This window comes from Babylonia areolata, chromosome 13, assembly GCF_041734735.1.
Source record: "Babylonia areolata isolate BAREFJ2019XMU chromosome 13, ASM4173473v1, whole genome shotgun sequence".
In the NCBI taxonomy this organism is placed as follows: domain Eukaryota; kingdom Metazoa; phylum Mollusca; class Gastropoda; order Neogastropoda; family Buccinidae; genus Babylonia; species Babylonia areolata.
In genome coordinates this window covers 7,678,292-7,704,039 of record NC_134888.1, presented here as the reverse complement: position 1 = coordinate 7,704,039, position 25,748 = coordinate 7,678,292, and the positions used below count along the sequence as shown (strand labels likewise).

At 44.8% G+C, this 25,748-nt stretch overlaps 4 protein-coding genes across 5 annotated transcripts in view; 3 read left to right on the top strand and 1 right to left on the bottom strand.

Moving 5' to 3' along the window:
• The window catches only part of LOC143289023 (filamin-A-like), a 75,335-nt gene extending 69,116 nt beyond the window's left edge, over positions 1–6,219 (top strand). For both annotated transcript variants that reach the window (XM_076597799.1, XM_076597800.1), the window contains exons 36-38: positions 1,931–2,083; positions 3,374–3,544; positions 3,949–6,219. In XM_076597799.1, the coding sequence (XP_076453914.1) occupies positions 1,931–2,083; positions 3,374–3,544; positions 3,949–4,217 (593 nt within the window). In that variant the 3' untranslated portion in view covers positions 4,218–6,219. The remainder of the gene's footprint in view (positions 1–1,930; positions 2,084–3,373; positions 3,545–3,948) is intronic.
• Positions 4,545–9,145, top strand: LOC143289330 (uncharacterized). Its single transcript, XM_076598330.1, has 3 exons — positions 4,545–4,619; positions 6,893–7,081; positions 7,265–9,145. Exons 1-3 carry the CDS (start codon positions 4,545–4,547, stop codon positions 8,024–8,026), a joined length of 1,026 nt encoding a protein of 341 aa, XP_076454445.1. The 3' UTR covers positions 8,027–9,145.
• A 9,740-nt stretch (positions 9,146–18,885) lies between these two features.
• LOC143289329 (uncharacterized) lies at positions 18,886–21,250 on the top strand. Its single transcript, XM_076598329.1, has 4 exons — positions 18,886–19,378; positions 20,501–20,797; positions 20,834–21,189; positions 21,227–21,250. The coding sequence occupies exons 1-4, from the start codon at positions 18,886–18,888 to the stop codon at positions 21,248–21,250; spliced, it is 1,170 nt and encodes a 389-aa protein (XP_076454444.1).
• A 34-nt stretch (positions 21,251–21,284) lies between these two features.
• Positions 21,285–25,748, bottom strand: part of LOC143289328 (uncharacterized) — a gene marked incomplete at its 3' end in the record, with an annotated part of 14,065 nt that continues 9,601 nt past the window's right edge. The window contains exons 5-7 of the mRNA XM_076598328.1: positions 24,661–24,770; positions 24,443–24,516; positions 21,285–22,956 (exon numbers count right to left, since the gene is read on the bottom strand). Of these exons, the coding sequence (XP_076454443.1) occupies positions 21,285–22,956; positions 24,443–24,516; positions 24,661–24,770 (1,856 nt within the window). The remainder of the gene's footprint in view (positions 22,957–24,442; positions 24,517–24,660; positions 24,771–25,748) is intronic.

Genomic DNA, 25,748 nt, shown 5'->3' with positions numbered 1-25,748 from the left:
GAGACTTTTCATTGTTTCACCATTCAATCAGAGACTTTTCTGTTTCATTGTTTCACCATTCAATCAGAGACTTTTCATTGTTTCATTGTTTCACCATTCGATCAGAGACTTTTCATTGTTTCATTGTTTCACTATTCCATCAGAGACTTTTCATTGTTTCACCATTCCATCAGAGACTTTTCATTGTTTCACCATTCCATCAGAGACTTTTCTGTTTCATTGTTTCACCATTCGATCAGAGACTTTTCTGTTTCATTGTTTCACCATTCGATCAGAGACTTTTCATTGTTTCATTGTTTCACCATTCGATCAGTGACTTTTCTGTTTCATTGTTTCACCATTCAATCAGAGACTTTTCTGTTTCATTGTTTCACCATTCGATCAGAGACTTTTCATTGTTTCACCATTCGATCAGAGACTTTTCTGTTTCATTGTTTCACCATTCGATCAGAGACTTTTCATTGTTTCACCATTCGATCAGAGACTTTTCATTGTTTCACCATTCGATCAGAGACTTTTCATTGTTTCACCATTCGATCAGAGACTTTTCATTGTTTCACCATTCGATCAGAGACTTTTCTGTTTCATTGTTTCACCATTCCATCAGAGACTTTTCATTGTTTCACCATTCGATCAGAGACTTTTCTGTTTCATTGTTTCACCATTCGATCAGAGACTTTTCTGTTTCATTGTTTCACCATTCCATCAGAGACTTTTCATTGTTTCACCATTCGATCAGAGACTTTTCTGTTTCATTGTTTCACCATTCGATCAGAGAAATAAAAACACAGCGCGGGAGTGGGATTTTTATCATTATTATATTCAGCAATTACGGCACCGTGGTCACTTTCCATTTCACTCACCACGCCATTATTGCCTTTCGTTGTGAAGGTGGTGGACACTTGTAGCTGTCTTTACACGCGGTTCCTCTGGACATAAATGGGGAATGTAAATTGCGTTCGTGGTAAAAAAAAAGAAGAAAAAAAAAGAAAAAGAAAAAAAAAGAGTGGGGTCTGCCAGAAAACTCAGTGAGCATTTGTGCACTTTTTTCTTTCTACTATTTTTCTTCCTCCCTCTTTCTTTCCTTCCCTTTTGCTCTCTGCCGTTCTCTCCAATACCCTTCCTTTCTTCCATCTGTCTTCTGTTGATTGTTTCACAATGAAGATGTATTCACCACCACCACAACCACCACCATCATCATCATAATGTCTTCATCATCATCATTGTCGTCGTCGGTGTCGTCACCATCAGCATCAGCATCAGCATCATCATCATCATCATCATCACCACCACCATCGCCATCATCATCATCATCATCATCATCATCCATACTCTACAGGAAGAGAAGGGAGATATTTATTTCAACTAGACTGTCAAAAATGTGCGAAAGGTTGCGAGAATGTATTGGGATAATATCGATATATAAAAAAGAGATAGACAAACATTGAAAATCTTTTATTTATTGAGCTCGTTTTGTTTAAGTTTCCACGTGAATTTTTTCACCAGTGTGAACCATACCATGTCACAATGACTTTATTGTGGGTTTTTCAAAACAAAAACAAAAAAGAAGAAAAAAAAGAATGGTAATATAAACGCCAACAACACCAACACCACAAATACCACCACCACCAACATCACAACCAACAACAATGCCACCACCACCAGCATCAACACCAGCATTGCCACCACCTAAAACGCCATCAACCACAGACACCAACAACACCAAAAACACCGCTACCACCACAACCACCACCACCAACAACAACAACACCAACAACACCGCTAACAACACCAACAAAATTCAACACCCCCACCACCACCAACAACAACAACAAACTGAGCACCACCGCCAACACCACCACCTCCCCCTGCCACCCCCCCCTCCCCCACCAAAGTGGATAGCGGTGCATGATGTCCTCATCTCGTGCAGACCAGTTGAGCGTGACGTGTACGGACGACCAAGGCCACCTGGTGCCACACCGATTCCTTGACAACCTGGACGGCACGCACTCCCTGAAGATCACCCCCACCCGTCCTGGCCGTCACCGGGTGGACATCAAGCGTAACGGCCAGCACATCATGGGTAGGTCTAATCCTGATTTTACCTGTTATCACTTCATGGGTAGGTCTGGTCCTGATTTTACCTGTCATCAGTTTATGGGTAGGTCTGGTCCTGATTTTTACCTGTCATCACTTCATGGGTAGGTCTGGTCCTGATTTTAACCTGTCATCACTTCATGGGTAGGTCTGGTCCTGATTTTACCTGTCATCACATCATGGGTAGGTCTGGTCCTGATTTTACCTGTCATCACATCATGGGTAGGTCTGGTCCTGATTTTACCTGTCATCACATCATGGGTAGGTCTGGTCCTGATTTTACCTGTCATCACATCATGGGTAGGTCTGGTCCTGATTTTACCTGTCATCACTTCATGGGTAGGTCTGGTCCTGATTTTACCTGTCATCACATCATGGGTAGGTCTGGTCCTGATTTTTACCTGTCATCACATCATGGGTAGGTCTGGTCCTGATTTTACCTGTCATCACATCATGGGTAGGTCTGGTCCTGATTTTACCTGTCATCACTTCATGGGTAGGTCTGGTCCTGATTTTACCTGTCATCACATCATGGGTAGGTCTGGTCCTGATTTTACCTGTCATCACTTCATGGGTAGGTCTGGTCCTGATTTTTACCTGTCATCACTTCATGGGTAGGTCTGGTCCTGATTTTAACCTGTCATCACATCATGGGTAGGTCTGGTCCTGATTTTTACCTGTCATCACATCATGGGTAGGTCTGGTCCTGATTTTTACCTGTCATCAGTTTATGGGTAGGTCTATTCCTGATTTTACCTGTCATCACTTTATGGGTAGGTCTGTTCCTGATTTTACCTGTCATCACTTTATGGGTAGGCCTGATCCTGATTTTACCTGTCATCACTTTATGGGTAGGCCTGATCCTGATTTTAATGGGTAGGTCTGATTCCCACACACGCGTGTTTGTAAAAGACGTAGTGTCTGGTCTGTGACCGAAGACATAAGTACCAACAATAATGATGACAACAATAAATCCTTTGTGCGAATGACTTCGTGTTTGTAAAAGGCTTAGAGTTTGGTTCTTCGTTCTTTAGTTTCACATCTTTTCACTGTATGTGATATCAAACGAGGGTCGGGAAAAAATTGAGGGAGGGAAAAGAAATTACTGTGTACACATGCGAGTATGTGAATGCATGTGTGTGTGTGTTTTTTGTGTGCGGTAGAGTTTGGTCTCAGCCCGATAACAGGCGCTATATTAGTATCCAAAAAATCCTTCGTGGTGCTTGCCTTGCCGTGGTGGTGGTATGATGCGTGGTGTGGGGTGGTGACCTTGCAGGCAGCCCCTACTACATCGATGTGACGGCTCCAGAGAACACAGGCCGGGTACGGGTGTGGGGGCCGGGTATCGAGAAGACAGGTGTGGTGAACCAGTTCACCTCTCACTTCTGGGTGGACACCACGGGGGCTGGGTCTGGGGAGCTCAGCGTCCGGATCATGGGGCCTAAAGGTACCACACACCTGTCTGTCCGTCTGTCTGTTTCTTTGTCTCTCTGCCTGTCTGTCTTTCTCTCTGTATGTCTGTCTTTTCGTCCGTTCGTCCGTCCGTCTGATCGTCTGTCTCTCTTTCCGTCTATATGTCTGTCAATCCGTCCGTCTGTCTGCGTTCATCTGTCAGTTCGTCTGTCTGTCTGTTGCTTGTTTGTCTGTCTGCCTGTCTGCCCGTCTGTCTGTCTGTTGGCTTGTTTGTCTTTCTGTCTGTCTATCTGCCGGTCTGTCTGTGGCATTTAAAGGTGAAAGTGAAAGTGAGGACCCTGTGGTGAAAGTGAAAACGAAAGTGAGGACAGTGCGGCTGTGGCATTTCAAAGTAAAGGTGAAGGCGAAAGTGAGGACGGTGTGTGTGTGTGTCCCCAGGAGGGTTCAAGGTCCGCATGCGGCAATCCAACGAGCGGGAGAAGCTGTACCAGTGTTTCTATGACCCCGTGGAGCGCGGCGTGTACACGGTGTACGTCAAGTGGTCCGGGCAGGACGTGGACGGGTCGCCCTTCACCGTCTTCCTGGCGCAGAACCAACAGGAGCTGGACCTCATGGGGCCCGACCTCAGAGACCCCCGCCTGGGGCCACCCTCCCCATACACCTCCAACGGCTCCGTCAGGGACGGCGGATATGACTTCCTCTACTGAGCGAGGCTGGTGGTGGGGGGATGGGGGTGTGACGTCACGCGGGTGGTGATGTCCCTTTTAGTGAAGAGCGGTGACGGAGATGATTGGTCAGGATTGGCTGATGTCTTGAGGGTCATTTGACTGGCGTGTTCGTGGTCATGGTCATGTGATGATGATGACGAGGATGATGATGATGATGATGGTGATGATGATGATGATGATGATGGTGATGAGGAGGAGGATGATGATGGTGATGATGATGATGGTGATGATGATGGTGATGATGCACTGTCGTAGAGGTCCCCCCACTCTTCAGGACATCATCGTCAGAGCTGAACATCAGCGATCATGGGAGTGAGTCTAGGACTGACCCGTTGGGAAGGGAGCATGCAGCGTGAGGACCAGACAGCACAGACACAGACGGTCAGTGACACGCCATCCCTCAGACCGTCTCCTTCACACGGTTCTCCTCAACCCTACGGTTCAGTCGCCCCGTGTGGCACTCCCTTAACCAAGACAAACGTTCAGCCTCACCCTGTACTTCGGACGCACATACCAGTATAAAGAAAAGACTTGGGTACCGATACTTCTGTTTGCTGGTTTTGATGGAACCTGCCTCAAACTACAATGTGCCTTGTATTGCCGTTCCCTCCTCGACACTGAAGAGGTTGGTGTTGTCCTTCAGACGCAGAAAGCGTGTTTGATTTTCTCAATGTCTCTGCAAACGCAGATGATAGATACGTGTAGCTTTCGATGGTGTTGCTGTCTTTGTTACTGGTGTAGTTCATGGGCTGTTTTGTTTTGTGTGTAGTTCATTTATCGAACGTGGTTATGTAGCAAAGTGTTAGTCGCATTTATAGATGTTTTCATAGTAAATTATTCGTTTCAAGCCGCGTTTTTCTTTATTTGTAGACTCTCTTTTCTTCTCCTTTCCTTCTTCTTCTTCTTCTTCTTCTATTCTTGTTGTTTTCATTCCTGGAATTTTTCACGTTATTTTTGTTGGTGTTATATCCATTCGATAATTTTCATCGCGGAAAGCATAATATTTTCTGCACATGACGGCGTATTTTTTACAGGAAGTATGGTTATTGCTCACTCTTATTACCGAGATCTAAAAAAAAAAACGCTGTAGAAAATATAGCTGTGTTTTTGTAGTTGTGTTATCGAAACTGGCTTCGCGGATGAACCGTGTAAAGGGTTATCAATATTCGTTCGCTTTTATTTTTTTATTTTTAGAATGGTGTTTTGACTCTGTTGTCCTGTTGTTTGTTTTGTGTGGAAACGTGGGCAGTTTTGAGTGTGGGAATGCTGATAGTGATGGTTGCCACTTCTTCCAGTGTGGTAATAACTAGATTATATCTGCTGTGTAAACAATGATGTATCATTATTACCCTGTGTGGAAATGGTGTTGATGTGCCACTAACAAACTACCTGCTGTGTAAACAGGTCATGTAGTTTGACAGTTCATGGCGTTTGGCTTTTTTTGTTGTTTTTTTTACACCTGCTACTCAAGCGGTAACTCCTGTGCACTTAACAGATATGCAGTTACGTGAAATACCAGAAAAATTCTTTGTTTTTCTTTCATCTTTGTTGTGATAAATGCAATGCCTTGTGTTCTATGACTGATTCAACGCATCTGTGTTAGTTAGTTTAGTTGTTTTTTTTAAAGAAGTGTCGCGTTCTTAGCTCATGATTTTTTTTTTTAATGCAGCGTAGTTTCCGCGTAGACTGAATGATTGATGTTTTGAAAATCGGGTCTTTCTAGAGTTTTGGCCTCTCGTTTCATGAAAGGATTATCAAAAGACACCCAAGAAAGGCCCGCCTATTTCTTTATTTTTTCGGGGGGTGGGGTGTGTGTGTGGGGGGTGGGGGTTACTCAGAAGAGACTGTGTTAGTTATGTCCTAGTTTGCTTCTGGTATTGATTTGTACACTGTTCTTTTGTATATTGGACTGAGTTTAGGCTGCATTCACTTGTGTCCAAGCTTTTTTTCCTCTTTTTTTTTTTTTTTTTTTTTTTTTAAAGCAGAACTTATTTCTAAAAAGCTTTTTTTAAGTTTTGGTGGCTCAGCACAGTACTAATGGCATTATAAACTATTTTTGCTTCATTAAAAAATGTCTCGTAAAGCAGCGTTCAAGCGACAATTTGTGTAGTTCTTTGGATATTGTATTGCTTTCTTGAAAAATAACAATAAACCCAACAAAATGCTAAAAAAAACAAAAACGTTTCCTGCTGCTGCAATGTATCAGTTCACAAAAGCTGATGGCTACAGACTGTATATGACTATTTTCCTCACTAAAATCTTTGGTGTTGTTCAGTGTTGGTCGATGTGTGTTGATGTTCTGGGGAACATGTCAAGTGTTGCTGTGCCCCGCTTGACCTCTTTGGGGACCCTGGTGTGCACGTGACTGGTGACGTCACTGCTGCTCCGTCCCTCCATTGGCTGTGGTCCTCTGGGGGCTGTCACCTCAACAGGTTGGTCACTGTGTGTGGCTGTCACCTTCACATGTTACTGTTGGTCACTTTGTGTGGCTGTCACCTTCACAGGTTACTGTTGGTCACTGTGTGTGGCTGTCACCTTCACAGGTTGGTCACTTTGTGTGGCTGTCACCTTCACAGGTTACTGTTGGTCACTGTGTGTGGCTGTCACCTTCACAGGTTACTGTTGGTCACTGTGTGTGGCTGTCACCTTCACAGGTTACTGTTGGTCACTGTGTGTGGCTGTCACCTTCACAGGTTACTGTTGGTCACTGTGTGTGGCTGTCACCTTCACAGGTTACTGTTGGTCACTGTGTGTGGCTGTCACCTTCACAGGTTACTGTTGGTCACTGTGTGTGGCTGTCACCTTCACAGGTTGGTCACTGTGTGTGGCTGTCACCTTCACAGGTTACTGTTGGTCACTGTGTGTGGCTGTCACCTTCACAGGTTACTGTTGGTCACTGTGTGTGGCTGTCACCTTCACAGGTTGGTCACTGTGTGTGGCTGTCACCTTCACAGGTTGGTCACTTTGTGTGGCTGTCACCTTCACAGGTTACTGTTGGTCACTGTGTGTGGCTGTCACCTTCACAGGTTGGTCACTTTGTGTGGCTGTCACCTTCACAGGTTACTGTTGGTCACTGTGTGTGGCTGTCACCTTCACAGGTTACTGTTGGTCACTGTGTGTGGCTGTCACCTTCACAGGTTACTGTTGGTCACTGTGTGTGGCTGTCACCTTCACAGGTTACTGTTGGTCACTGTGTGTGGCTGTCACCTTCACAGGTTACTGTTGGTCACTGTGTGGGGCTGTCACCTTCACAGGTTACTGTTGGTCACTGTGTGTGGCTGTCACCTTCACAGGTTACTGTTGGTCACTTTGTGTGGCTGTCACCTTCACAGGTTACTGTTGGTCACCGTGTGTGGCTGTCACCTTCACAGGTTACTGTTGGTCACTGTGTGTGGCTGTCACCTTCACAGGTTACTGTTGGTCACTGTGTGTGGCTGTCACCTTCACAGGTTGGTCACTGTGTGTGGCTGTCACCTTCACAGGTTGGTCACTTTGTGTGGCTGTCACCTTCACAGGTTGGTCACTTTGTGTGGCTGTCACCTTCACAGGTTGGTCACTGTGTGTGGCTGTCACCTTCACAGGTTGGTCACTTTGTGTGGCTGTCACCTTCACAGGTTGGTCACTGTGTGTGGCTGTCACCTTCACAGGTTGGTCACTTTGTGTGGCTGTCACCTTCACAGGTTGGTCACTATGTGTGGCTGTCACCTTCACAGGTTGGTCACTTTGTGGGGCTGTCACCTTCACAGGTTGGTCACTTTGTGTGGCTGATACTAGCCAGACGACACTAGCCAGACGATTTTGCTTTTACCTTTGCCACTTGTCTGTTCTTGCTTGATTATTACTTTAACAGATTATTCATCCACTTGTTTTAAGTTTGCTATTGTGAGGTTCATATATCTATTTGTTATTCGCCGTTTTCACTGAAATATTATTTTTTATAACTTGGATGTACAAGTAAGCAAAAATGTCAAAATATATTTTTTTTAATGAATGAATTCGGATAACTATCATTTGTATGTGGCGTGATGTAGCCGTATTTATTGTGTTAGAGGACTGTCGGTGTATCCATTCTCAATAATTATCAGTGTCAGTTCTTACTACATTTGGACAGAATATGTTATCGATAAAATCTGCTGTCGAATGTAAATCGTGTATAAAAGCACTATTTTGATATCGTTAATTGTGGAAACTGTACTGTTTTAAACGCTACTTTTTATAGACATCAGATATATTAGTATTGAGTATTTGGATATATGAAATAAATGTTAGGATGTTGATTGAGATCTAGGATTAGATATTGCTCAAACATTTTGGCTGATTCAAGTCAGATATGTTTGTTAAACAGTTTCGGCGTTGTTCTATGTATTCTATGGCACTCTGTCGCGTCTGACCATAACCATCAGAACAGCAGAGGAGACAGCTTCTGTCGCGACTATCTGGGCAGGAATTTGATATAGTGGAGAGTGTCTTGCCCAAGTTACATCCCCACTCTCTCGGCCAGAAGGGTTTTAGCACTGTCGGCGTTTTAGACCCGCCTTTGCTGCAGAAACCCGAACTGAAAAATAGAAAAGCAGCAGTTCATGACTAAAGTGAAGAATGATGAGAGAGGCCTGCTTGTGAGTTGGCAGCCACCGTCATGTTTCACACAGACCGCCATGTCGCTCCTTTTCTGGGCTTTTCCACTGTGACATGACCGCAAGGCATTCTGGGAAGGTTGAGGCAATTTGAGGAAGGTGTTGTTTACTGCCGGCCAGTTGGTGGTGTTGTTCTTTTGCTTCATGTTCTCATTGTAAGGACGTTGTCGTCGTCATCCTTATTGTCATTGGCCACCACTTGTAAACATGACTGTTTTCATTATCATTGTGTCATTAATGTTTCTCTTTTCTTTTTTTTTTCTTTTTTTTAAACCATTCCTTGTAATCGTAGCCATGCTGTTTAAAGGCAACATAGATATATCGGCCTCCACGTATGGTTTGAAGCGAACTTCCGAAAGTGAAGGATGACGTCACACATCACATCAACTTGTTGCGCACTTGTATATGTCTCTCTGTCTCTGTCTCTGTCTCTCTCTCTCTCTCTCTCTCTCTCTGTGTCATGAAAGCAGAAGAAAGGCGAGGTGACCGTGTTGATTTGAAGTGAGGGGCACAACGTCCACACTGCAATGGCTCAACTCCCGTTAACACTCTCCGTCGCTGCTAAAAAAAGAAACAAAATGTAACCTCTTTCTGCAGTGTGTTCATAAGGACTGATAACTGGTTGCTGTACATATTTTCCTGTTGAACGTGTCGTGGGAGGGGAGAGTTGTTCAGTGATGTTGAGGTGAGCCGATCAAAGTTGTCCTGTGACTCCTGAACACGACGGTATACTGCTGATCTATGTTATGTTTTCAAGAGCTTGTGCGCGCTGTACTGCAGCATGTGTAGACTGCCGCCTTCAGTAGATCGTGTTGTGTTGGTCGCTGTCAAACCATATTTATACTGACAATAAACCATTATCATACCACGTACTGCAGCCTCTGTGTGTGAGAGAGAGAGAGATTCTGCTCCACGTGCATAGATCAGCTGGGTTTTTTTTCCTGTCATGTGTCGTGTTTGCAGACGGTAGTTGTGAACGATAAAATTTGGGGGAAAGAGGAGAAGGAAGAGGAGAATAAAATCTTTCAGAAGCAGGTGATCAGGTAACACGAATTCACACACCCAAAAAAAAACAAGCTGGGGTTTAAAATGTATGTCATAAGTTTATTCAAATACACACACACACACACACGTGCGCGTGCGCGTATTTAAATGACAAGTACAAATGGATTACAATTCGCAAAAATGCATAGTAATAGTGCGTCCTCCCTGTCTTCATTGTTCCACCCTCCCTTGCTCATTCATTCTTCATTATTGATTGATTGGTTCATTTATTTACTGATTCATGTATTCATTCGTTCACTCCTTCATTCATCTATTCACAGGTATCACAGATCAGATTACTGTGATTTGAGATTCGCTTAAATGAAAAATCATGCGTAATTCAATCATACGAAATATTCCTTTACCTTTTAAGTATCTACAAGAGGGGACAAATCACATACTATTCAGCTAATTCTAAATTTCAGGCAACATACAGCAACAAGCAAAAAAGCGATGAACATCGTCAGTTTCCATATCAACCTCACAGCAAGACAGAGCCAAGTGAAGCTGTAATGTAGCTGACAACATAACCCACTGTTGAGGAAGACACATTTATACAGTATCGTCTTGGGGTCTGCCCCAACCTCTGTTGACAGTGTGCAGCAGTTTACGAACCATGCACTCCTTTTGAGTTCTGTTGTGCGTTTCTGGTTGAAACTTTGTCGTCTGGAGCACAACATCAAACATACAAAAAAACCCAACTTTTTCTCATTTCTGAGCAAAAGGAACGTCTTCAAAAAGAACAGTCTTTTTCAAACGGCGGAACATTTCTTCACGACGCTCTCTCTTATCACAACACTCCTTCGGAAACCTGGAAACTACTCTTGGAGCAAAATGGCATTGTCAGAGCAGGGAGACAACCCATGGATGAAAAGAAAATCAAAAAAAAATCTGATGACATGGCAGAATACTTAGTGTAATGATGATACTGTGGAATGTATAGATGATATGTTGGCTGAACTGGGAAGTTTAAAAAGTGTACAATGAAATGCTTGGGATGTAGGACTGAAGTAAATTCAACGTGGAAAACGGTACAAAACGTGAAAATTAAATGGTGCCAGGGGTGACAGTGTGGATATGATGACAGTGAAACAGTGTGGATGATGACAGTGAAACAGTGTGGATGATGACAGCAACAGTGTGGATGATGACAGTGAAACAGTGTGGTTGATGACAGTGGAACAGTGTGGATGATGACAGTGAAACAGTGTGGATGATGACATGTGGATGATGACAGTGAAACAGTGTGGATGATGACAGTGGAACAGTGTGGATGATGACAGTGAAACAGTGTGGATGATGACAGTGAAACAGTGTGGATGATGACAGTGAAACAGTGTGGATGGTGACAGTAACAGTGTGGATGATGACAGTGAAACAGTGTGGATGATGACAGTGAAACAAGGGATGGTGACAGTGAAACAGTATGGATGGTGACAGTGAAACAGTGTGGATGATGACAGTGAAACAGTGTGGATGATGACAGTGAAACAGTGTGGATGATGACAGTGAAACAGTGTGGATGATGACAGTGAAACAGTGAAACAGTGTGGATGATGACAGTGAAACAGTGTGGATGATGACAGTGAAACAGTGTGGATGATGACAGTAACAGTGTGGATGATGACAGTGAAACAGTGTGGATGATGACAGTGGAACAGTGTGGATGATGACAGTGGAACAGTGTGGATGATGACAGTGAAACAGTGTGGATGATGACAGTAACAGTGTGGATGATGACGGTAACAGTGTGGATGATGACAGTGAAACAGTGTGGATGATGACAGTAACAGTGTGGATGATGACAGTAACAGTGTGGATGATGACAGTGAAACAGTGTGGATGATGACAGTGGAACAAGGGATGGTGACAGTGAAACAGTATGGATGGTGACAGTGAAACAGTGTGGATGATGACAGTGAAACAGTGTGGATGATGACAGTGAAACAGTGTGGATGATGACAGTGAAACAGTGTGGATGATGACAGTGAAACAGTGTGGATGATGACAGTGTGGATGATGACAGTGAAACAGTGTGGATGATGACAGTGAAACAGTGTGGATGATGACAGTAACAGTGTGGATGATGACGGTAACGGTGTGGATGATGACAGTGAAACAGTGTGGATGATGACAGTGAAACAGTGTGGATGATGACAGTAACAGTGTGGATGATGACGGTAACAGTGTGGATGATGACAGTGAAACAGTGTGGATGATGACAGTGAAACAGTGTGGATGATGACAGTAACAGTGTGGATGATGACAGTGAAACAGTGTGGATGATGACAGTGAAACAGTGTGGATGATGACAGTAACAGTGTGGATATGATGACAGTGAAACAGTGTGGATGATGACAGTAACAGTGTGGATGATGACAGTGAAACAGTGTGGATGATGACGGTAACAGTGTGGATGATGACAGTGAAACAGTATGGATGATGACAATGAAACAGTGTGGATGATGACAGTGAAACAGTGTGGATGATGACAGTAACAGTGTGGATGATGACGGTAACAGTGTGGATGATGACAGTGAAACAGTGTGGATGATGACAGTGAAACAGTGTGGATGATGACAGTAACAGTGTGGATATGATGACAGTGAAACAGTGTGGATGATGACAGTGAAACAGTGTGGATGATGACAGTGAAACAGTGTGGATGATGACAGTGAAACAGTGTGGATGATGACAGTGAAACAAGGGATGATGACAGTGAAACAGTGTGGATGATGACAGTGAAACAGTGTGGATGATGACAGTGAAACAGTGTGGACGATGACCGTAACAGTGTGGATGATGACAGTGAAACAGTGTGGATGATGACAGTGAAACAGTGTGGATGATGACAGTGAAACAGTGTGGTTGATGAAACAGTGTGGATGATGACAGTAACAGTGTGGATGATGACAGTAACAGTGTGGATGATGACAGTGAAACAGTGTGGATGATGACAGTGAAACAGTGTGGATGATGACAGTAACAGTGTGGATGATGACAGTGAAACAGTGTGGATGACGACAGTAACAGTGTGGATGATGACAGTGAAACAGTGTGCATGATGACAGAAAGTGTGGATGATGACAGTGGAACAGTGTGGATGATGACAGTGAAACAGTGTGGATGATGACAGTAACAGTGTGGATGATGACAGTAACAGTGTGGATGATGACAGTGAAACAGTGTGCATGATGACAGTAACAGTGTGGATATGATGACAGTGAAACAGTGTGGATGATGACAGTGGAACAGTGTGGATGATGACAGTGAAACAGTGTGGATGATGACAGTGAAACAGAGTGGTTGATGACAGTAACAGTGTGGATGATGACAGTGAAACAGTGTGGATGATGACAGTTACAGTGTGGATGATGAGAGTGAAACAGTGTGGATGATGACAGTGGAACAGTGTGGATGATGACAGTGAAACAAGGGATGATGACAGTGAAACAGTGTGGATGATGACAGTGAAACAGTGTGGATGATGACAGTGAAACAGTGTGGATGATGACAGTGAATGTGGATGATGACAATGAAACAGTGTGGATGATGACAGTGAAACAGTGTGGATGATGACAGTGAATGTGGATGATGACAGTAACAGTGTGGATGATGACAGTGAAACAGTGTGGATGATGACAGTGAAACAGTGTGGATGATGACAGTGAAACAGTGTGGATGATGACAGTGAATGTGGATGATGACAATGAAACAGTGTGGATGATGACAGTGAAACAGTGTGGATGATGACAGTAACAGTGTGGATGATGACAGTGGAACAGTGTGGATGATGACGTTAACAGTGTGGATGATGACGTTAACAGTGTGGATGATGACAGTGAAACAGTGTGGATGATGACAGTGAAACTGTGGATGATGACAGTGAAACAGTGTGGATGATGACAGTGAAACAGTGTGGATGATGACAGTGAAACTGTGGATGATGACAGTAACAGTGTGGATGATGACCGTGAAACAGTGTGGATGATGACAGTGAAACAGTGTGGATGATGACAGTGAAACAGTGTGGATGATGACCGTGAAACAGTGTGGACGATGACAGTGAAACAGTGTGGATGATGACAGTGAAACAAGGGATGATGACAGTGAAACAGTGTGGATGGTGACAGTGAAACAGTGTGGATATGATGACAGTGAAACAGTGTGGATGATGACAGTGAAACAGTGTGGATGATGACAGTGAAACAGTGTGGATGATGACAATGAAACAGTGTGGATGATGACAGTGAAACAGTGTCATTCGTTGTCATACCGATAGTAAAGTCTGGCTGCTCGCTGAAGACGAAGTGATTCCACTGATGAAAGAAAACGGGGAAGAATGGGAGCTGCTTTGCGATGACGGAGACGAAGACATATCACTGTTGAAAGGAAATAACTGCGTGTTGCTGTGTAAAGATGAGGGTTTCATCACTGCACAGAGCGAGGAAGGAGACCCTTCATACACATCTTCAGATTCAAACAAAAATCACAGCATCAAACTTCTACCAAGAAAGACACAACAATGCACACTCCACATTTCAAGTTGTTGATTCTGTTGGTGTTGTCACATCGGAAATCACAGACGTCACATGAGACAGTTAATCACAAACGGATGATAAAACAAATCAGAGTGCTGAAGTGTCACTGACGTTTGGAAAGGCTGGACACTGCTGGAAACGAAAGGTTTCGTCTACACACCTCTCGAAGAAGCTCCCTTCTCTGTCAGTGATGAGTGTGAAGGGTCTATCGTCACCGTAGTTTGTGTGAAATCGGGAGCTGAAGTTGCAGAGGCTGTTCTTGTGGCTGCATCAGAGACAGGAAGTGAAGTCACTGTAATTATGAATAACGATGGGGATTGTTCAGGACTGACGGTGGCTGACTGCGTGGTAAAGTCATGGCTGGACGTTCCTGTTGATACAGTTCTGCTTGGGGAGATGCTGAGTGTCGATAACTCCTTGTCACCTGACTGAGATGTTGTGATAACAGGTGTGCTGTGTGTTGTGGTAACAGGTGTAGTGTGTGTTGTGATAACAGGTGTGGTGTGTGTTGTGATAACAGGTGTGCTGTGTGTTGTGATAACAGGTGTGCTGTGTGTTGTGATAACAGGTGTAGTGTGTGTTGTGATAACAGGTGTGGTGTGTGTTGTGATAACAGGTGTGCTGTGTGTTGTGATAACAGGTGTGGTGTGTGTTGTGATAACAGGTGTGCTGTGTGTTGTGATAACAGGTGTGATGTGTGTTGTGATAACAGGTGTGCTGTGTGTTGTGATAACAGGTGTAGTGCGTGTTGTGGTAACAGGTGTAGTGTGTGTTGTGATAACAGGTGTGCTGTGTGTTGTGATAACAGGTGTAGTGTGTGTTGTGATAACAGGTGTGGTGTGTGTTGTGATAACAGGTGTAGTGTGTGTTGTGATAACAGGTGTGGTGTGTGTTGTGGTAACAGGTGTGGTGTGTGTTGTGATAACAGGTGTAGTGTGTGTTGTGATAACAGGTGTGGTGTGTGTTGTGGTAACAGGTGTGGTGTGTGTTGTGGTAACAGGTGCAGTGTGTGTTGTGATAACAGGTGTTCTGTCTGCTGTGATAACAGGTGTGGTGTGTGTTGTGGTAACAGGTGTGGTGTGTGTTGTGATAACAGGTGTGGTGTGTGTTGTGGTAACAGGTGTGGTGTGTGTTGTGGTAACAGGTGTAGTGTGTGTTGTGATAACAGGTGTGGTGTGTGTTGTGGTAACAGGTGTAGTGTGTGTTGTGATAACAGGTGTGCTGTGTGTTGTGATAACAGGTGTAGTGTGTGTTGTGATAACAGGTGTGGTGTGTGTTGTGATAACAGGTGTAGTGTGTGTTGTGAAAACAGGTGTAGTGTGTGTTGTGATAACAGGTGTGGTGTGTGTTGTGATAACAGGTGTGCTGTGTGTTGTGATAACAGGTGTGGTGTGTGTTGTGATAACAGGTGTGCTGTGTGTTGTGATAACAGGTGTAGTGTGTGTTGTGATAACAGGTGTGGTGTGTGTTGTGGTAACAGGTGTAGTGTGTGTTGTGATAACAGGTGTGCTGTGTGTTGTGGTAACAGGTGTGCTGTGTGCTGTGGTAACAGGTGCAGTGAGTGTTGTGATAACATGTGTAGTTTGTGTTGTGAAAACAGGTGTGCTGTGTGTTGTGGTAACAGGTGTAGTGTGTGTTGTGAAAACAGGTGTGCTGTGTGTTGTGGTAACAGGTGTGCTGTGTGTTGTGATAACAGGTGTGCTGTGTGTTGTGGTAACAGGTGTGCTGTGTGTTGTGGTAACAGGTGTAGTGTGTGTTGTGATAACAGGTGTAGTGTGTGTTGTGATAACAGGTGTTCTGTCTGCTGTGATAACAGGTGTAGTGTGTGTTGTGAAAACAGGTGTAGTGTGTGTTGTGATAACAGGTGTGCTGTGTGATATGGTAACAGGTGTGCTGTGTGATATGGTAACAGGTGTGCTGTGTGTTGTGATAACAGGTGTGCTGTGTGTTGTGATAGCAGGTGTGCTGTGTGTTGTGGTAACAGGTGTAGTGTGTGTTGTGATAACAGGTGCAGTGTGTAATGTGGTAACAGGTGTGCTGTGTGTTATGATAACAGGTGTGCTGTGTGTTGTGATAACAGGTGTGCTTTGTGTTGTGATAACAGGTGTGCTGTGTGTTGTGGTAACAGGTGTGCTGTGTGTTGTGATAACAGGTGTGCTGTGTGTTATGATAACAGGTGTGCTTTGTGTTGTGGTAACAGGTGTGCTGTGTGTTGTGGTAACAGGTGTAGTGTGTGTTGTGATAACAGGTGTAGTGTGTGTTGTGATAACAGGTGTGCTGTGTGTTGTGATAACAGGTGTAGTGTGTGTTGTGATAACAGGTGTAGTGTGTGTTGTGATAACAGGTGTGCTGTGTGTTGTGATAACAGGTGTAGTGTGTGTTGTGATAACAGGTGTGCTGTGTGTTGTGATAACAGGTGTGCTATGTGCTGTGATAACAGGTGTGCTATGTGTTGTGATAACAGGTGTGCTGTGTGTTGTGATATCAGGTGTAGTGTGTGTTGTGAAAACAGGTGTGCTGTGTGTTGTGAAATCAGGTGTGCTGTGTGTTGTGAAAACAGGTGTAGTGTGTGTTGTGATAACAGGTGTGCTGTGTGTTGTGATAACAGGTGTAGTGTGTGTTGTGATAACAGGTGTAGTGTGTATTGTGATAACAGGTGTAGTGTGTGTTGTGATAACAAGTGTAGTGTGTGTTGTACTGCTGTACAACGTTGTTTCAGTCTTTGCTGTTCGTACTGCTGCAATACTTGTTGGTGTTGGGGTAGTTGATGGAGAACCAACAACAGGAACTGAAGAACTGGTGAGGATTGAGGATGATTCGGTAAAACTGGAAAGGGTTGATGAAGAATCGGAAACAGAAAGTAGAGAACTGGTAAGAACTGTTTGAGAATCAGACACTGGGTGTGGAGAACTGGTGAAGACTGATGGAGAATCAGTAACAGGAAGTGAAGAACTACCAATGATTGATGAAGAATAAGTGACAGGAAGTGGAGAACTACCAGGGATTGATGAAGAATAAGTGACAGGAAGTGGAGAACTACCAAGCATTGATGAAGAATCAGTAACAGGAAGTGGAGAACTACCAGGGATTGATGAAGAATCAGTAACAGGAAGTGGGGAACTACCAAGGAATGATGAAGAATCAGTAAAAAGCAGTGTAGAACTACCAAAGATTGATATAGAATCAGTGACAGGAAGTAAACTACCAATCATTGATGAAGAATCAGTGACAGGAAGTGAAGAACTACCAAGAATTGATGAAGAATCAGTAACAGGAAGTGGAGAACTACCAAAGATTGAAGAAGAATCAATAATAACAGGAAGTTGAGAACTACCAAAAATTGATGAAGAATCAGTAACAGGAAGTTGAGAACTACCAAGGATTGATGAAGAATCAGAGACAGGAAGTGGAGAACTACCAAGGACTGATGAAGAATCAGTGACAGGAAGTGGAGAACTACCAAGGACTGATGAAGAATCAGTGACAGGAAGTGGAGAACTACCAAGGATTGATGAAGAATCAGTAACAAGAAGTGGGAAACTATCAAGGATTGATGAAGAATCAGTAACAGGAAGTGGAGAACTACCAAAGATTGATGAAGAATCAATGACAGAAAGTGGAGAACTACCAAAGATTGATGAAGAATCAGTAACCGGAAGTGGAGAACTACCAAAGATTGATGAAGAATCAGTGACAGGAAGTAAACTACCAATCATTGATGAAGAATCAGGAACAGGAAGTGGAGAACTACCAAAGATTGATGAAGAATCAGTAACCGGAAGTGGGGAACTACCAAAGATTGATGAAGAATCAGTAACCGGAAGTGGGGAACTACCAAAGATTGATGAAGAATCTGTGCCAGGAAGTGGAGAACTACCAAGGACTGATGAAGAATCAGTAACCGGAAGTGGAGAACTACCAAAGATTGATGAAGAATCAGTAACCGGAAGTGGGGAACTACCAAAGATTGATGAAGAATCAATAACAGGAAGTTGAGAACTACCAAGGATTGATGAAGAATCAATGACAGTAAGTGAAGAAGTACCAAGGATTGATGAAGAATCAGTAACCGGAAGTGGAGAACTACCAAAGATTGATGAAGAATCAGTGACAGGAAGTGAACTACCAATGACTGATGAAGAATCAGTGACCGGAAGTGAAGAACTACCAAGGATTGATGAAGATTCAGTGACCGGAAGTGAAGAACTACCAAGGATTGATGAAGATTCAGTGACAGGAAGTGGAGAACTACCAAGGATTGACGAAGAAACAGTATTAGGAAGTGGAGAACTACCAAAGATTGATAAAGAATCAGTGACAAGAAGTGAAGAACTTTGGTGTGCAGAATCTGACAATGCGGGGGTTGCAGAACTCAAATTTGCCAGAGACATCATAGAACCAGTGGGCATCTGAGGAACTGTTGTAGAAATGGCAGCCACTGATGTGGAAGTTGTAGCAGAGAGAGCAGTAGTGGACAATATTGGTGTAGACATTATGAGAGATGAATCCGTAGTGGACAGTATTGGTGAAGACTTTGTAACGGATGAATCCGTAGTGGACAGTACTGCTGAAGACATTGTTACGGATGAATCCGTAGTGGACAGTATTGGTGAAGACATCGAGAGAGATGAATCAGTAGCGGACAGTATTGGTGTAGACATTGTAACGGATGAATCCGTAGTGGACAGTATTGGTGAAGACATCGTTACAGATGAATCCGTAGTGGACAGTATTGGTGAAGACATCGTTACAGATGAATCCTTAGTGGACAATATTGGTGTAGACATCGTTACAGATGGATCCGTAGTGGACAGTATTGGTGTAGACATCGTTACAGATGAATCCGCAGTGGACACTATTGGTGTATACATCGTTACAGATGAATCCGTAGTGGACAGTATTGGTGTAGACATCGTTACAGGTGAATCCGTAGTGGACAGTATTGGTGTAGACATCGTTACAGATGAATCAGTAGTGGACAGTATTGGTGTAGACATCGTTACAGATGAATCAGTAGTAGACAGTATTGGTGTAGACATCGTTACAGATGAATCCGTAGTAGACAGTATTGGTGTAGACATCGTTACAGATGAATCCGTAGTAGACAGTATTGGTGTAGACATCGTTACAGATGAATCCGTAGTAGACAGTATTGGTGTAGACATCGTTACAGATGAATCCGTAGTAGACAGTATTGGTGTAGACATCGTTACAGATGAATCCGTAGTAGACAGTATTGGTGTAGACATCGCGAGAGATGAACCAGTGGCGGACAGAACTGGTGTAGACATTGTAACGGATGAATCCGTAGTGGACACTATTGGTGTAGATATTGTAACGGATGAAACAGTAGTTGACAGTATTGATGTAGATATTGTGAGGGATGAATCCGTAGTGGACAGTATTGGTGTAGACATCGCGAGAGATGAATCAGTAGCGGACAGTATTGGTGTAGACATTGTAACGGATGAATCTGTTGTGGATAGTACTGGTGAAGACATCGTTACGGGTGACGGAGTAATGGACAGTGTTGGTGTAGACATCGTTACGGTTGAAGCAGTAGTGGACAGTATTGGTGTAGACATCGTTACGGATGAAGCAGTAGTGGACAGTGTTGGTGTAGGCATTGTGAGAGATGAATCAATACCAGGGGATGTGAAAGTATGATCGGAACTCGGGGACTCAGGACCAGAGGTGGTCCCAGTTACAGCAGAATGGGTGGGTGTGATGTCTGATGCTACAGACACAGGAGAACCAATAGAAACTGACAACGAACTTGTCTCAAGGCCAGTGGGACTCGCTGTTCCCCCAGCAGAACTTGGCAGAAAGGTTGCTGACTCCGTAGGAAAATCAGCAATAGATGTTGGCTCAGAAGTGATCGGCAGTGAGGTTGAACGTGCTGAAGAGGTGACCATGGCGGGGGTGGTCCTTGTGGAGGGGGTCGGGGAGATGGTGAAACTCGGATCAATGGATTCTGAAGTCGTCATATAGTCAGAAGTCGTCTTAGATTCAGAAGTTGTCTCACCTGACGTGGAACTGACAGAATCTGATGCAGGAGTTGCAGAGCTGCTGGACGTGATCTCAGAGCTGCTGAACGTGATCTCGGAGCTGCTGGACGTGATCGCTGGGCCGGAAGCAGAGGAAGCGGCAGGAAGTGACGTAATGGATTCTGTGTGGATCGAGGAAGCAGAGCCCACACTGGCTGAGGGCGTTGTTGCCACGACAGGGGATGTGGGACTGGTGTCGACAGAGGTCGGAACAGAGGTTGATGGTGACAGTGCTGACGTTGTGACCACGGGGGGCGGAGCTGTGGCAGATACTGTAGCAGATGTTGTGTCAGGTGGTGTGACAGATGGTGTGGTAGACTCCGTGGTAGACTCTGTGGAAGACTCTATGGTAGATGGTGTGGTGAATGGTGTGGTAGACTCTATGGTAGATGGTGTGGTAGACTCTGTGGTAGATGGTGTGGTAAATGGTGTGGTAGACTCTGTGGAAGACTCTATGGTAGATGTGGTAGATGGTGTGGTAGATGGTGTGGTGGACTCTATGGTAAACGTAATAGACGGTGTGGTAGACTCTGTGGCAGATGTGGTAGATGGTGTGGTAGACTCTGTGGTAGATGGTGTGGTAAATGGTGTGGTAGACTCCGTGGAAGACTCTATGGTAGATGTGGTAGATGGTGTGATAGATGGTGTGGTAAATGGCGTGGTAGACTCTGTGGAAGACTCTATGGTAGATGTGGTAGATGGTGTGGTAGATGGTGTGGTAGACTCTGTGGAAGACTCTATGGTAGATGTGGTAGATAGTGTGATAGATGGTGTGGTAAATGGCGTGGTAGACTCTGTGGAAGACTCTATGGTAGATGTGGTAGATGGTGTGATAGATGGTGTGGTAAATGGCGTGGTAGACTCTGTGGAAGACTCTATGGTAGATGTGGTAGATGGTGTGGTAGACTCTGTGGTAGATGTCGCAGATAGTGTGGTAGATGGTGTGGTAGACGCTGTGGTAGATGTGGTAGATGGTGTGGCAAACTGTGTGGTAGATGGTGTGGTAGACTCTGTGGTAGACGTGGTAGTCTGTGTGGTAGATGTGGTAGATGGTGTGGTAGACTGTGTGGTAGATGGTGTCGTAGACTGTGTGGTAGATATAGTAGACTCTGTGGTAGATGGTGTGGCAGACTGTGTGGTAGATATGGTAGACTCTGTGGTAGATGGTGTAGTAGATTGTGTGGTAGATGTGGTAGATGGTGTGGTAGACTGTGTGGTAGATGTGGTAGATGGTGTGGTAGACTGTGTGGTAGATGGTGTAGTAGATTGTGTGGTAGATGTGGTAGATGGTGTGGTAGACTGTGTGGTAGATGTGGTAGATGGTGTGGTAGACTCTGTGGAAGATGTAGATGATGTGGTAGACTCTGTGGTAGATGGTGTAGTAGACTGTGTGGTAGATATGGTAGACTCTGTGGTAGATGGTGTAGTAGACTGTGTGGTAGATATGGTAGATGGTGTGGTAGACTGTGTGGTAGATGTGATAGATGGTGTTGTAGACTGTGTGGTAGATGTGGTAGATGGTGTGGTAGTCTCTGTGGTAGATGTGGTAGATGGTGTGGTAGACTCTGTGGTAGATGGTGTAGTAGACTGTGTGGTAGATATGGTAGACTCTGTGGTAGATGGTGTGGTAGACTGTGTGGTAGATGTAGTAGATGGTGTGGTAGACTCTGTGGTAGACGTAGATGGTGTGGTAGACTCTGTGGTAGATGGTGTAGTAGACTGTGTGGTAGATATGGTAGATGGTGTGGTAGACTGTGTGGTAGATGTGATATATGGTGTGGTAGACTGTATGGTAGATGTGGTAGAAGGTGTGGTAGACTGTGTGGTAGATATGGTAGATGGTGTGGTAGACTGTGTGGTAGACTGTGTGGTAGATGTGGTAGATGGTGTGGTAGATGTGGTAGATGGTGTGGTAGATGGTGTGGTAGATGTGGTAGATGGTGTGGTAGACTGTGTGGTAGATGGTGTGGTAGACTGTGTGGTAGATGTGGTAGATGGTGTGGTAGACTGTGTGGTAGATGGTGTGGTAGACTGTGTGGTAGATGTGGTAGATGGTGTGGTGGACTGTGTGGTAGATGGTGTGGTAGACTGTGTGGTAGATGGTGTGGTAGATGTGGTAGATGGTGTGGTAGATGGTGTGGTAGACGTGGTAGATGGTGTGATAGATGGTGTGGTAGATGTGGTAGATGGTGTGGTAGATGTGGTAGATGATGTGGTGGAAGGCGTGGGGGAGGCGGAGGGGGGCAGCAGCGAACACCCAGAGGCCTCCACAGCGCTGCCCACAGACCCCGCCCCACACAGCACGGTGGTGTTGACCCGGAAGTGACCCAGCACACCGGAAGACACCCTGGTGGCCAGGAAGTGAACCACCCGCCCGGTGACGGCGCTCCAGCTGGGGGTCTGCCCGGCTGTCTTCCGGGTCAGCACGTACACCACGTCCACACTGCCAGGACTGTCACACAGTGACACATGGTGATATACAGTGACACACAGTGACACATGGTGATATACAGTGACACACGGTGATATACAGTGATATACACTGCCAGGACAGTCACACAGTGACACATGGTGATATACAGTGACACATAGTGATATACAGTGATATACACTGCCAGGACAGTCACACAGTGACACATGGCGATATACAGTGACACACGGTGATATACAGTGATATACACTGCCAGGACAGTCACACAGTGACACATGGTGATATACAGTGACACATGGTGATATACAGTGATATACACTGCCAGGACAGTCACACAGTGACACATGGTGATATACAGTGACACATGGTGATATACACTGCCAGGACAGTCACACAGTGACACATGGTGGTATACAGTGACATGGTGATATACACTGCCAAGACTGTCACACAGTGACACATGGTGATATACAGTGACATGGTGATATACACTGCCAGGACAGTCACACAGTGACACATGGTGATATACAGTGACACATGGTGGTATACAGTGACATGGTGATATACACTGCCAAGACTGTCACACAGTGACACATGGTGATATACAGTGACACACAGTGATACACAGTGATATAGTGATATACAGTGATATACAGTGATATATAGTGGAGTGATGGCCCAGAGGTAACGCGTCCGCCTAGGAAGTGAGAAAATCTGAGCGCGCTGGTTCGAATCACGACTCAGCCGCCGATATTTTCTCCCCATCCACTAGGCCTTGAGTGGTGTGGACGCTAGTCATTCGGATGAGACGATAAACCGAGGTCCCGTGTGCAGCATGCATTTAGCGCACGTAAAAGAACCCACGGCAACAAAAGGGTTGTTCCTTGCAAAATTCTGTAGAAATATCCACTTCGATAGGAAAAACAAATAAAACTGCACGCATGGGGAAAAAAAAAAGGGTGGCGCTGTAGTGTAGCGACGCGCTGTCCCTGGGGAGAGCAGCCCGAATTTCACACTGAGAAATCTGTTGTGATAAAAAGCAATACAAATACAAATATACAGTGATATACAGTGACACACAGTGATATACAGTGACACACAGTGATACAGAGTGACACACAGTGATATTCTGTGACACACAGTGATACACAGTGACACACAGTGACACACAGTGATATACAGTGACACACAGTGATACACAGTGACACACAGTGACACACAGTGATATACAGTGACACACAGTGACACACAGTGATATACAGTGACACACAGTGATACACAGTGATATACAGTGACACGCAGTGACACACAGTGACACACAGTGATACACAGTGATATACAGTGACACACAGTGACACACAGTGATATACAGTGACACACAGTGATATACAGTGATATACAGTGATATACAGTGACACACAGTGATATACAGTGACATAGTGATACACGATGACATATAGTGACACATGGTGACAGATAGCACGGAAGACAAAGCTGGTTTTCTTACCGAAAGTCTTGAACTTGACACTCAAACTGTTCGTCTGTCACTGGGGAGTCTGGGCCACTTAGCACTGCCAGCAGCTAAAACACCCAGGTGAAAAACACGTTCTGTCATCAGCAATGTTCAGGGTGTATCATTCTGTACTGCACGACATGGCACACTCACACAGACACAGATATATCTTCCCCTCTCTCTCTCTCTCTCTCTCTCTCTCTCTCTCTCACCTGACGACAGAAGTCTGTCTGTAGATCAGTGAAGGCTTGGCTGTGGGGGTCGTCCAGGTCAGCAGTGAACGTTATGTTCTCCAGACGTATCAGTGACTGGAACTGTTCAGCTGGAACCACACACAGAACTGTTCAGCTGGAACCACACACAGAACTGTTCAGCTGGAACCACACACAACACTGTTCAGCTGGAACCACACACAGAACTGTTCAGCTGGAACCACACACAGAACTGTTCAGCTGGAACCACACACAGAACTGTTCAGCTGGAACCACACACAACACTGTTCAGCTGGAACCACACACAACACTACACACAACACTGTTCAACTGGAACCACACACAACACCACACACAACACTGTTCAACTGGAACCACACACATCACTGTTCAACTGGAACCACACACAACACTGTTCAGCTGGAACCACACACAACACTGTTCAGCTGGAACCACACACAACACCACACACAACACTGTTCAGCTGGAACCACACACAACACTGTTCAACTGGAACCACACACAACACCACACACAACACTGTTCAGCTGGAACCACACACAACACTGTTCAACTGGAACCACACACAACACTGTTCAACTGGAACCACACACAACACTACACACAACACTGTTCAACTGGAACCACACATAATACTGTTCAACTGGAACCACACACAACACTGTTCAGCTGGAACCACACACAACATTACGCACAACACTGTTCAGCTGGAACCACACACAACACTACACACAGCACTGTTCAACTGGAACCACACACAACACTACACACAGCACTGTTCAACTGGAACCGCACACAACACTGTTCAACTGGAACCACACACAGAACTGTTCAGCTGGAACCACACACAGCACTGTTCAACTGGAACCACACACAACACCACACACAGCACTGTTCAACTGGAACCACACACAACAGAAACTGATCTTGTCTGCTGCACAACAACACTGCCACAGTCTGTCGTTATGGCAACAACAGTAAGCTGTTTCATCACTAACATTGAAAGCTATCATGACAGCAACAGCAGTAAGCTGTTTCATCACTAACATTGAAAGCTATCATGACAG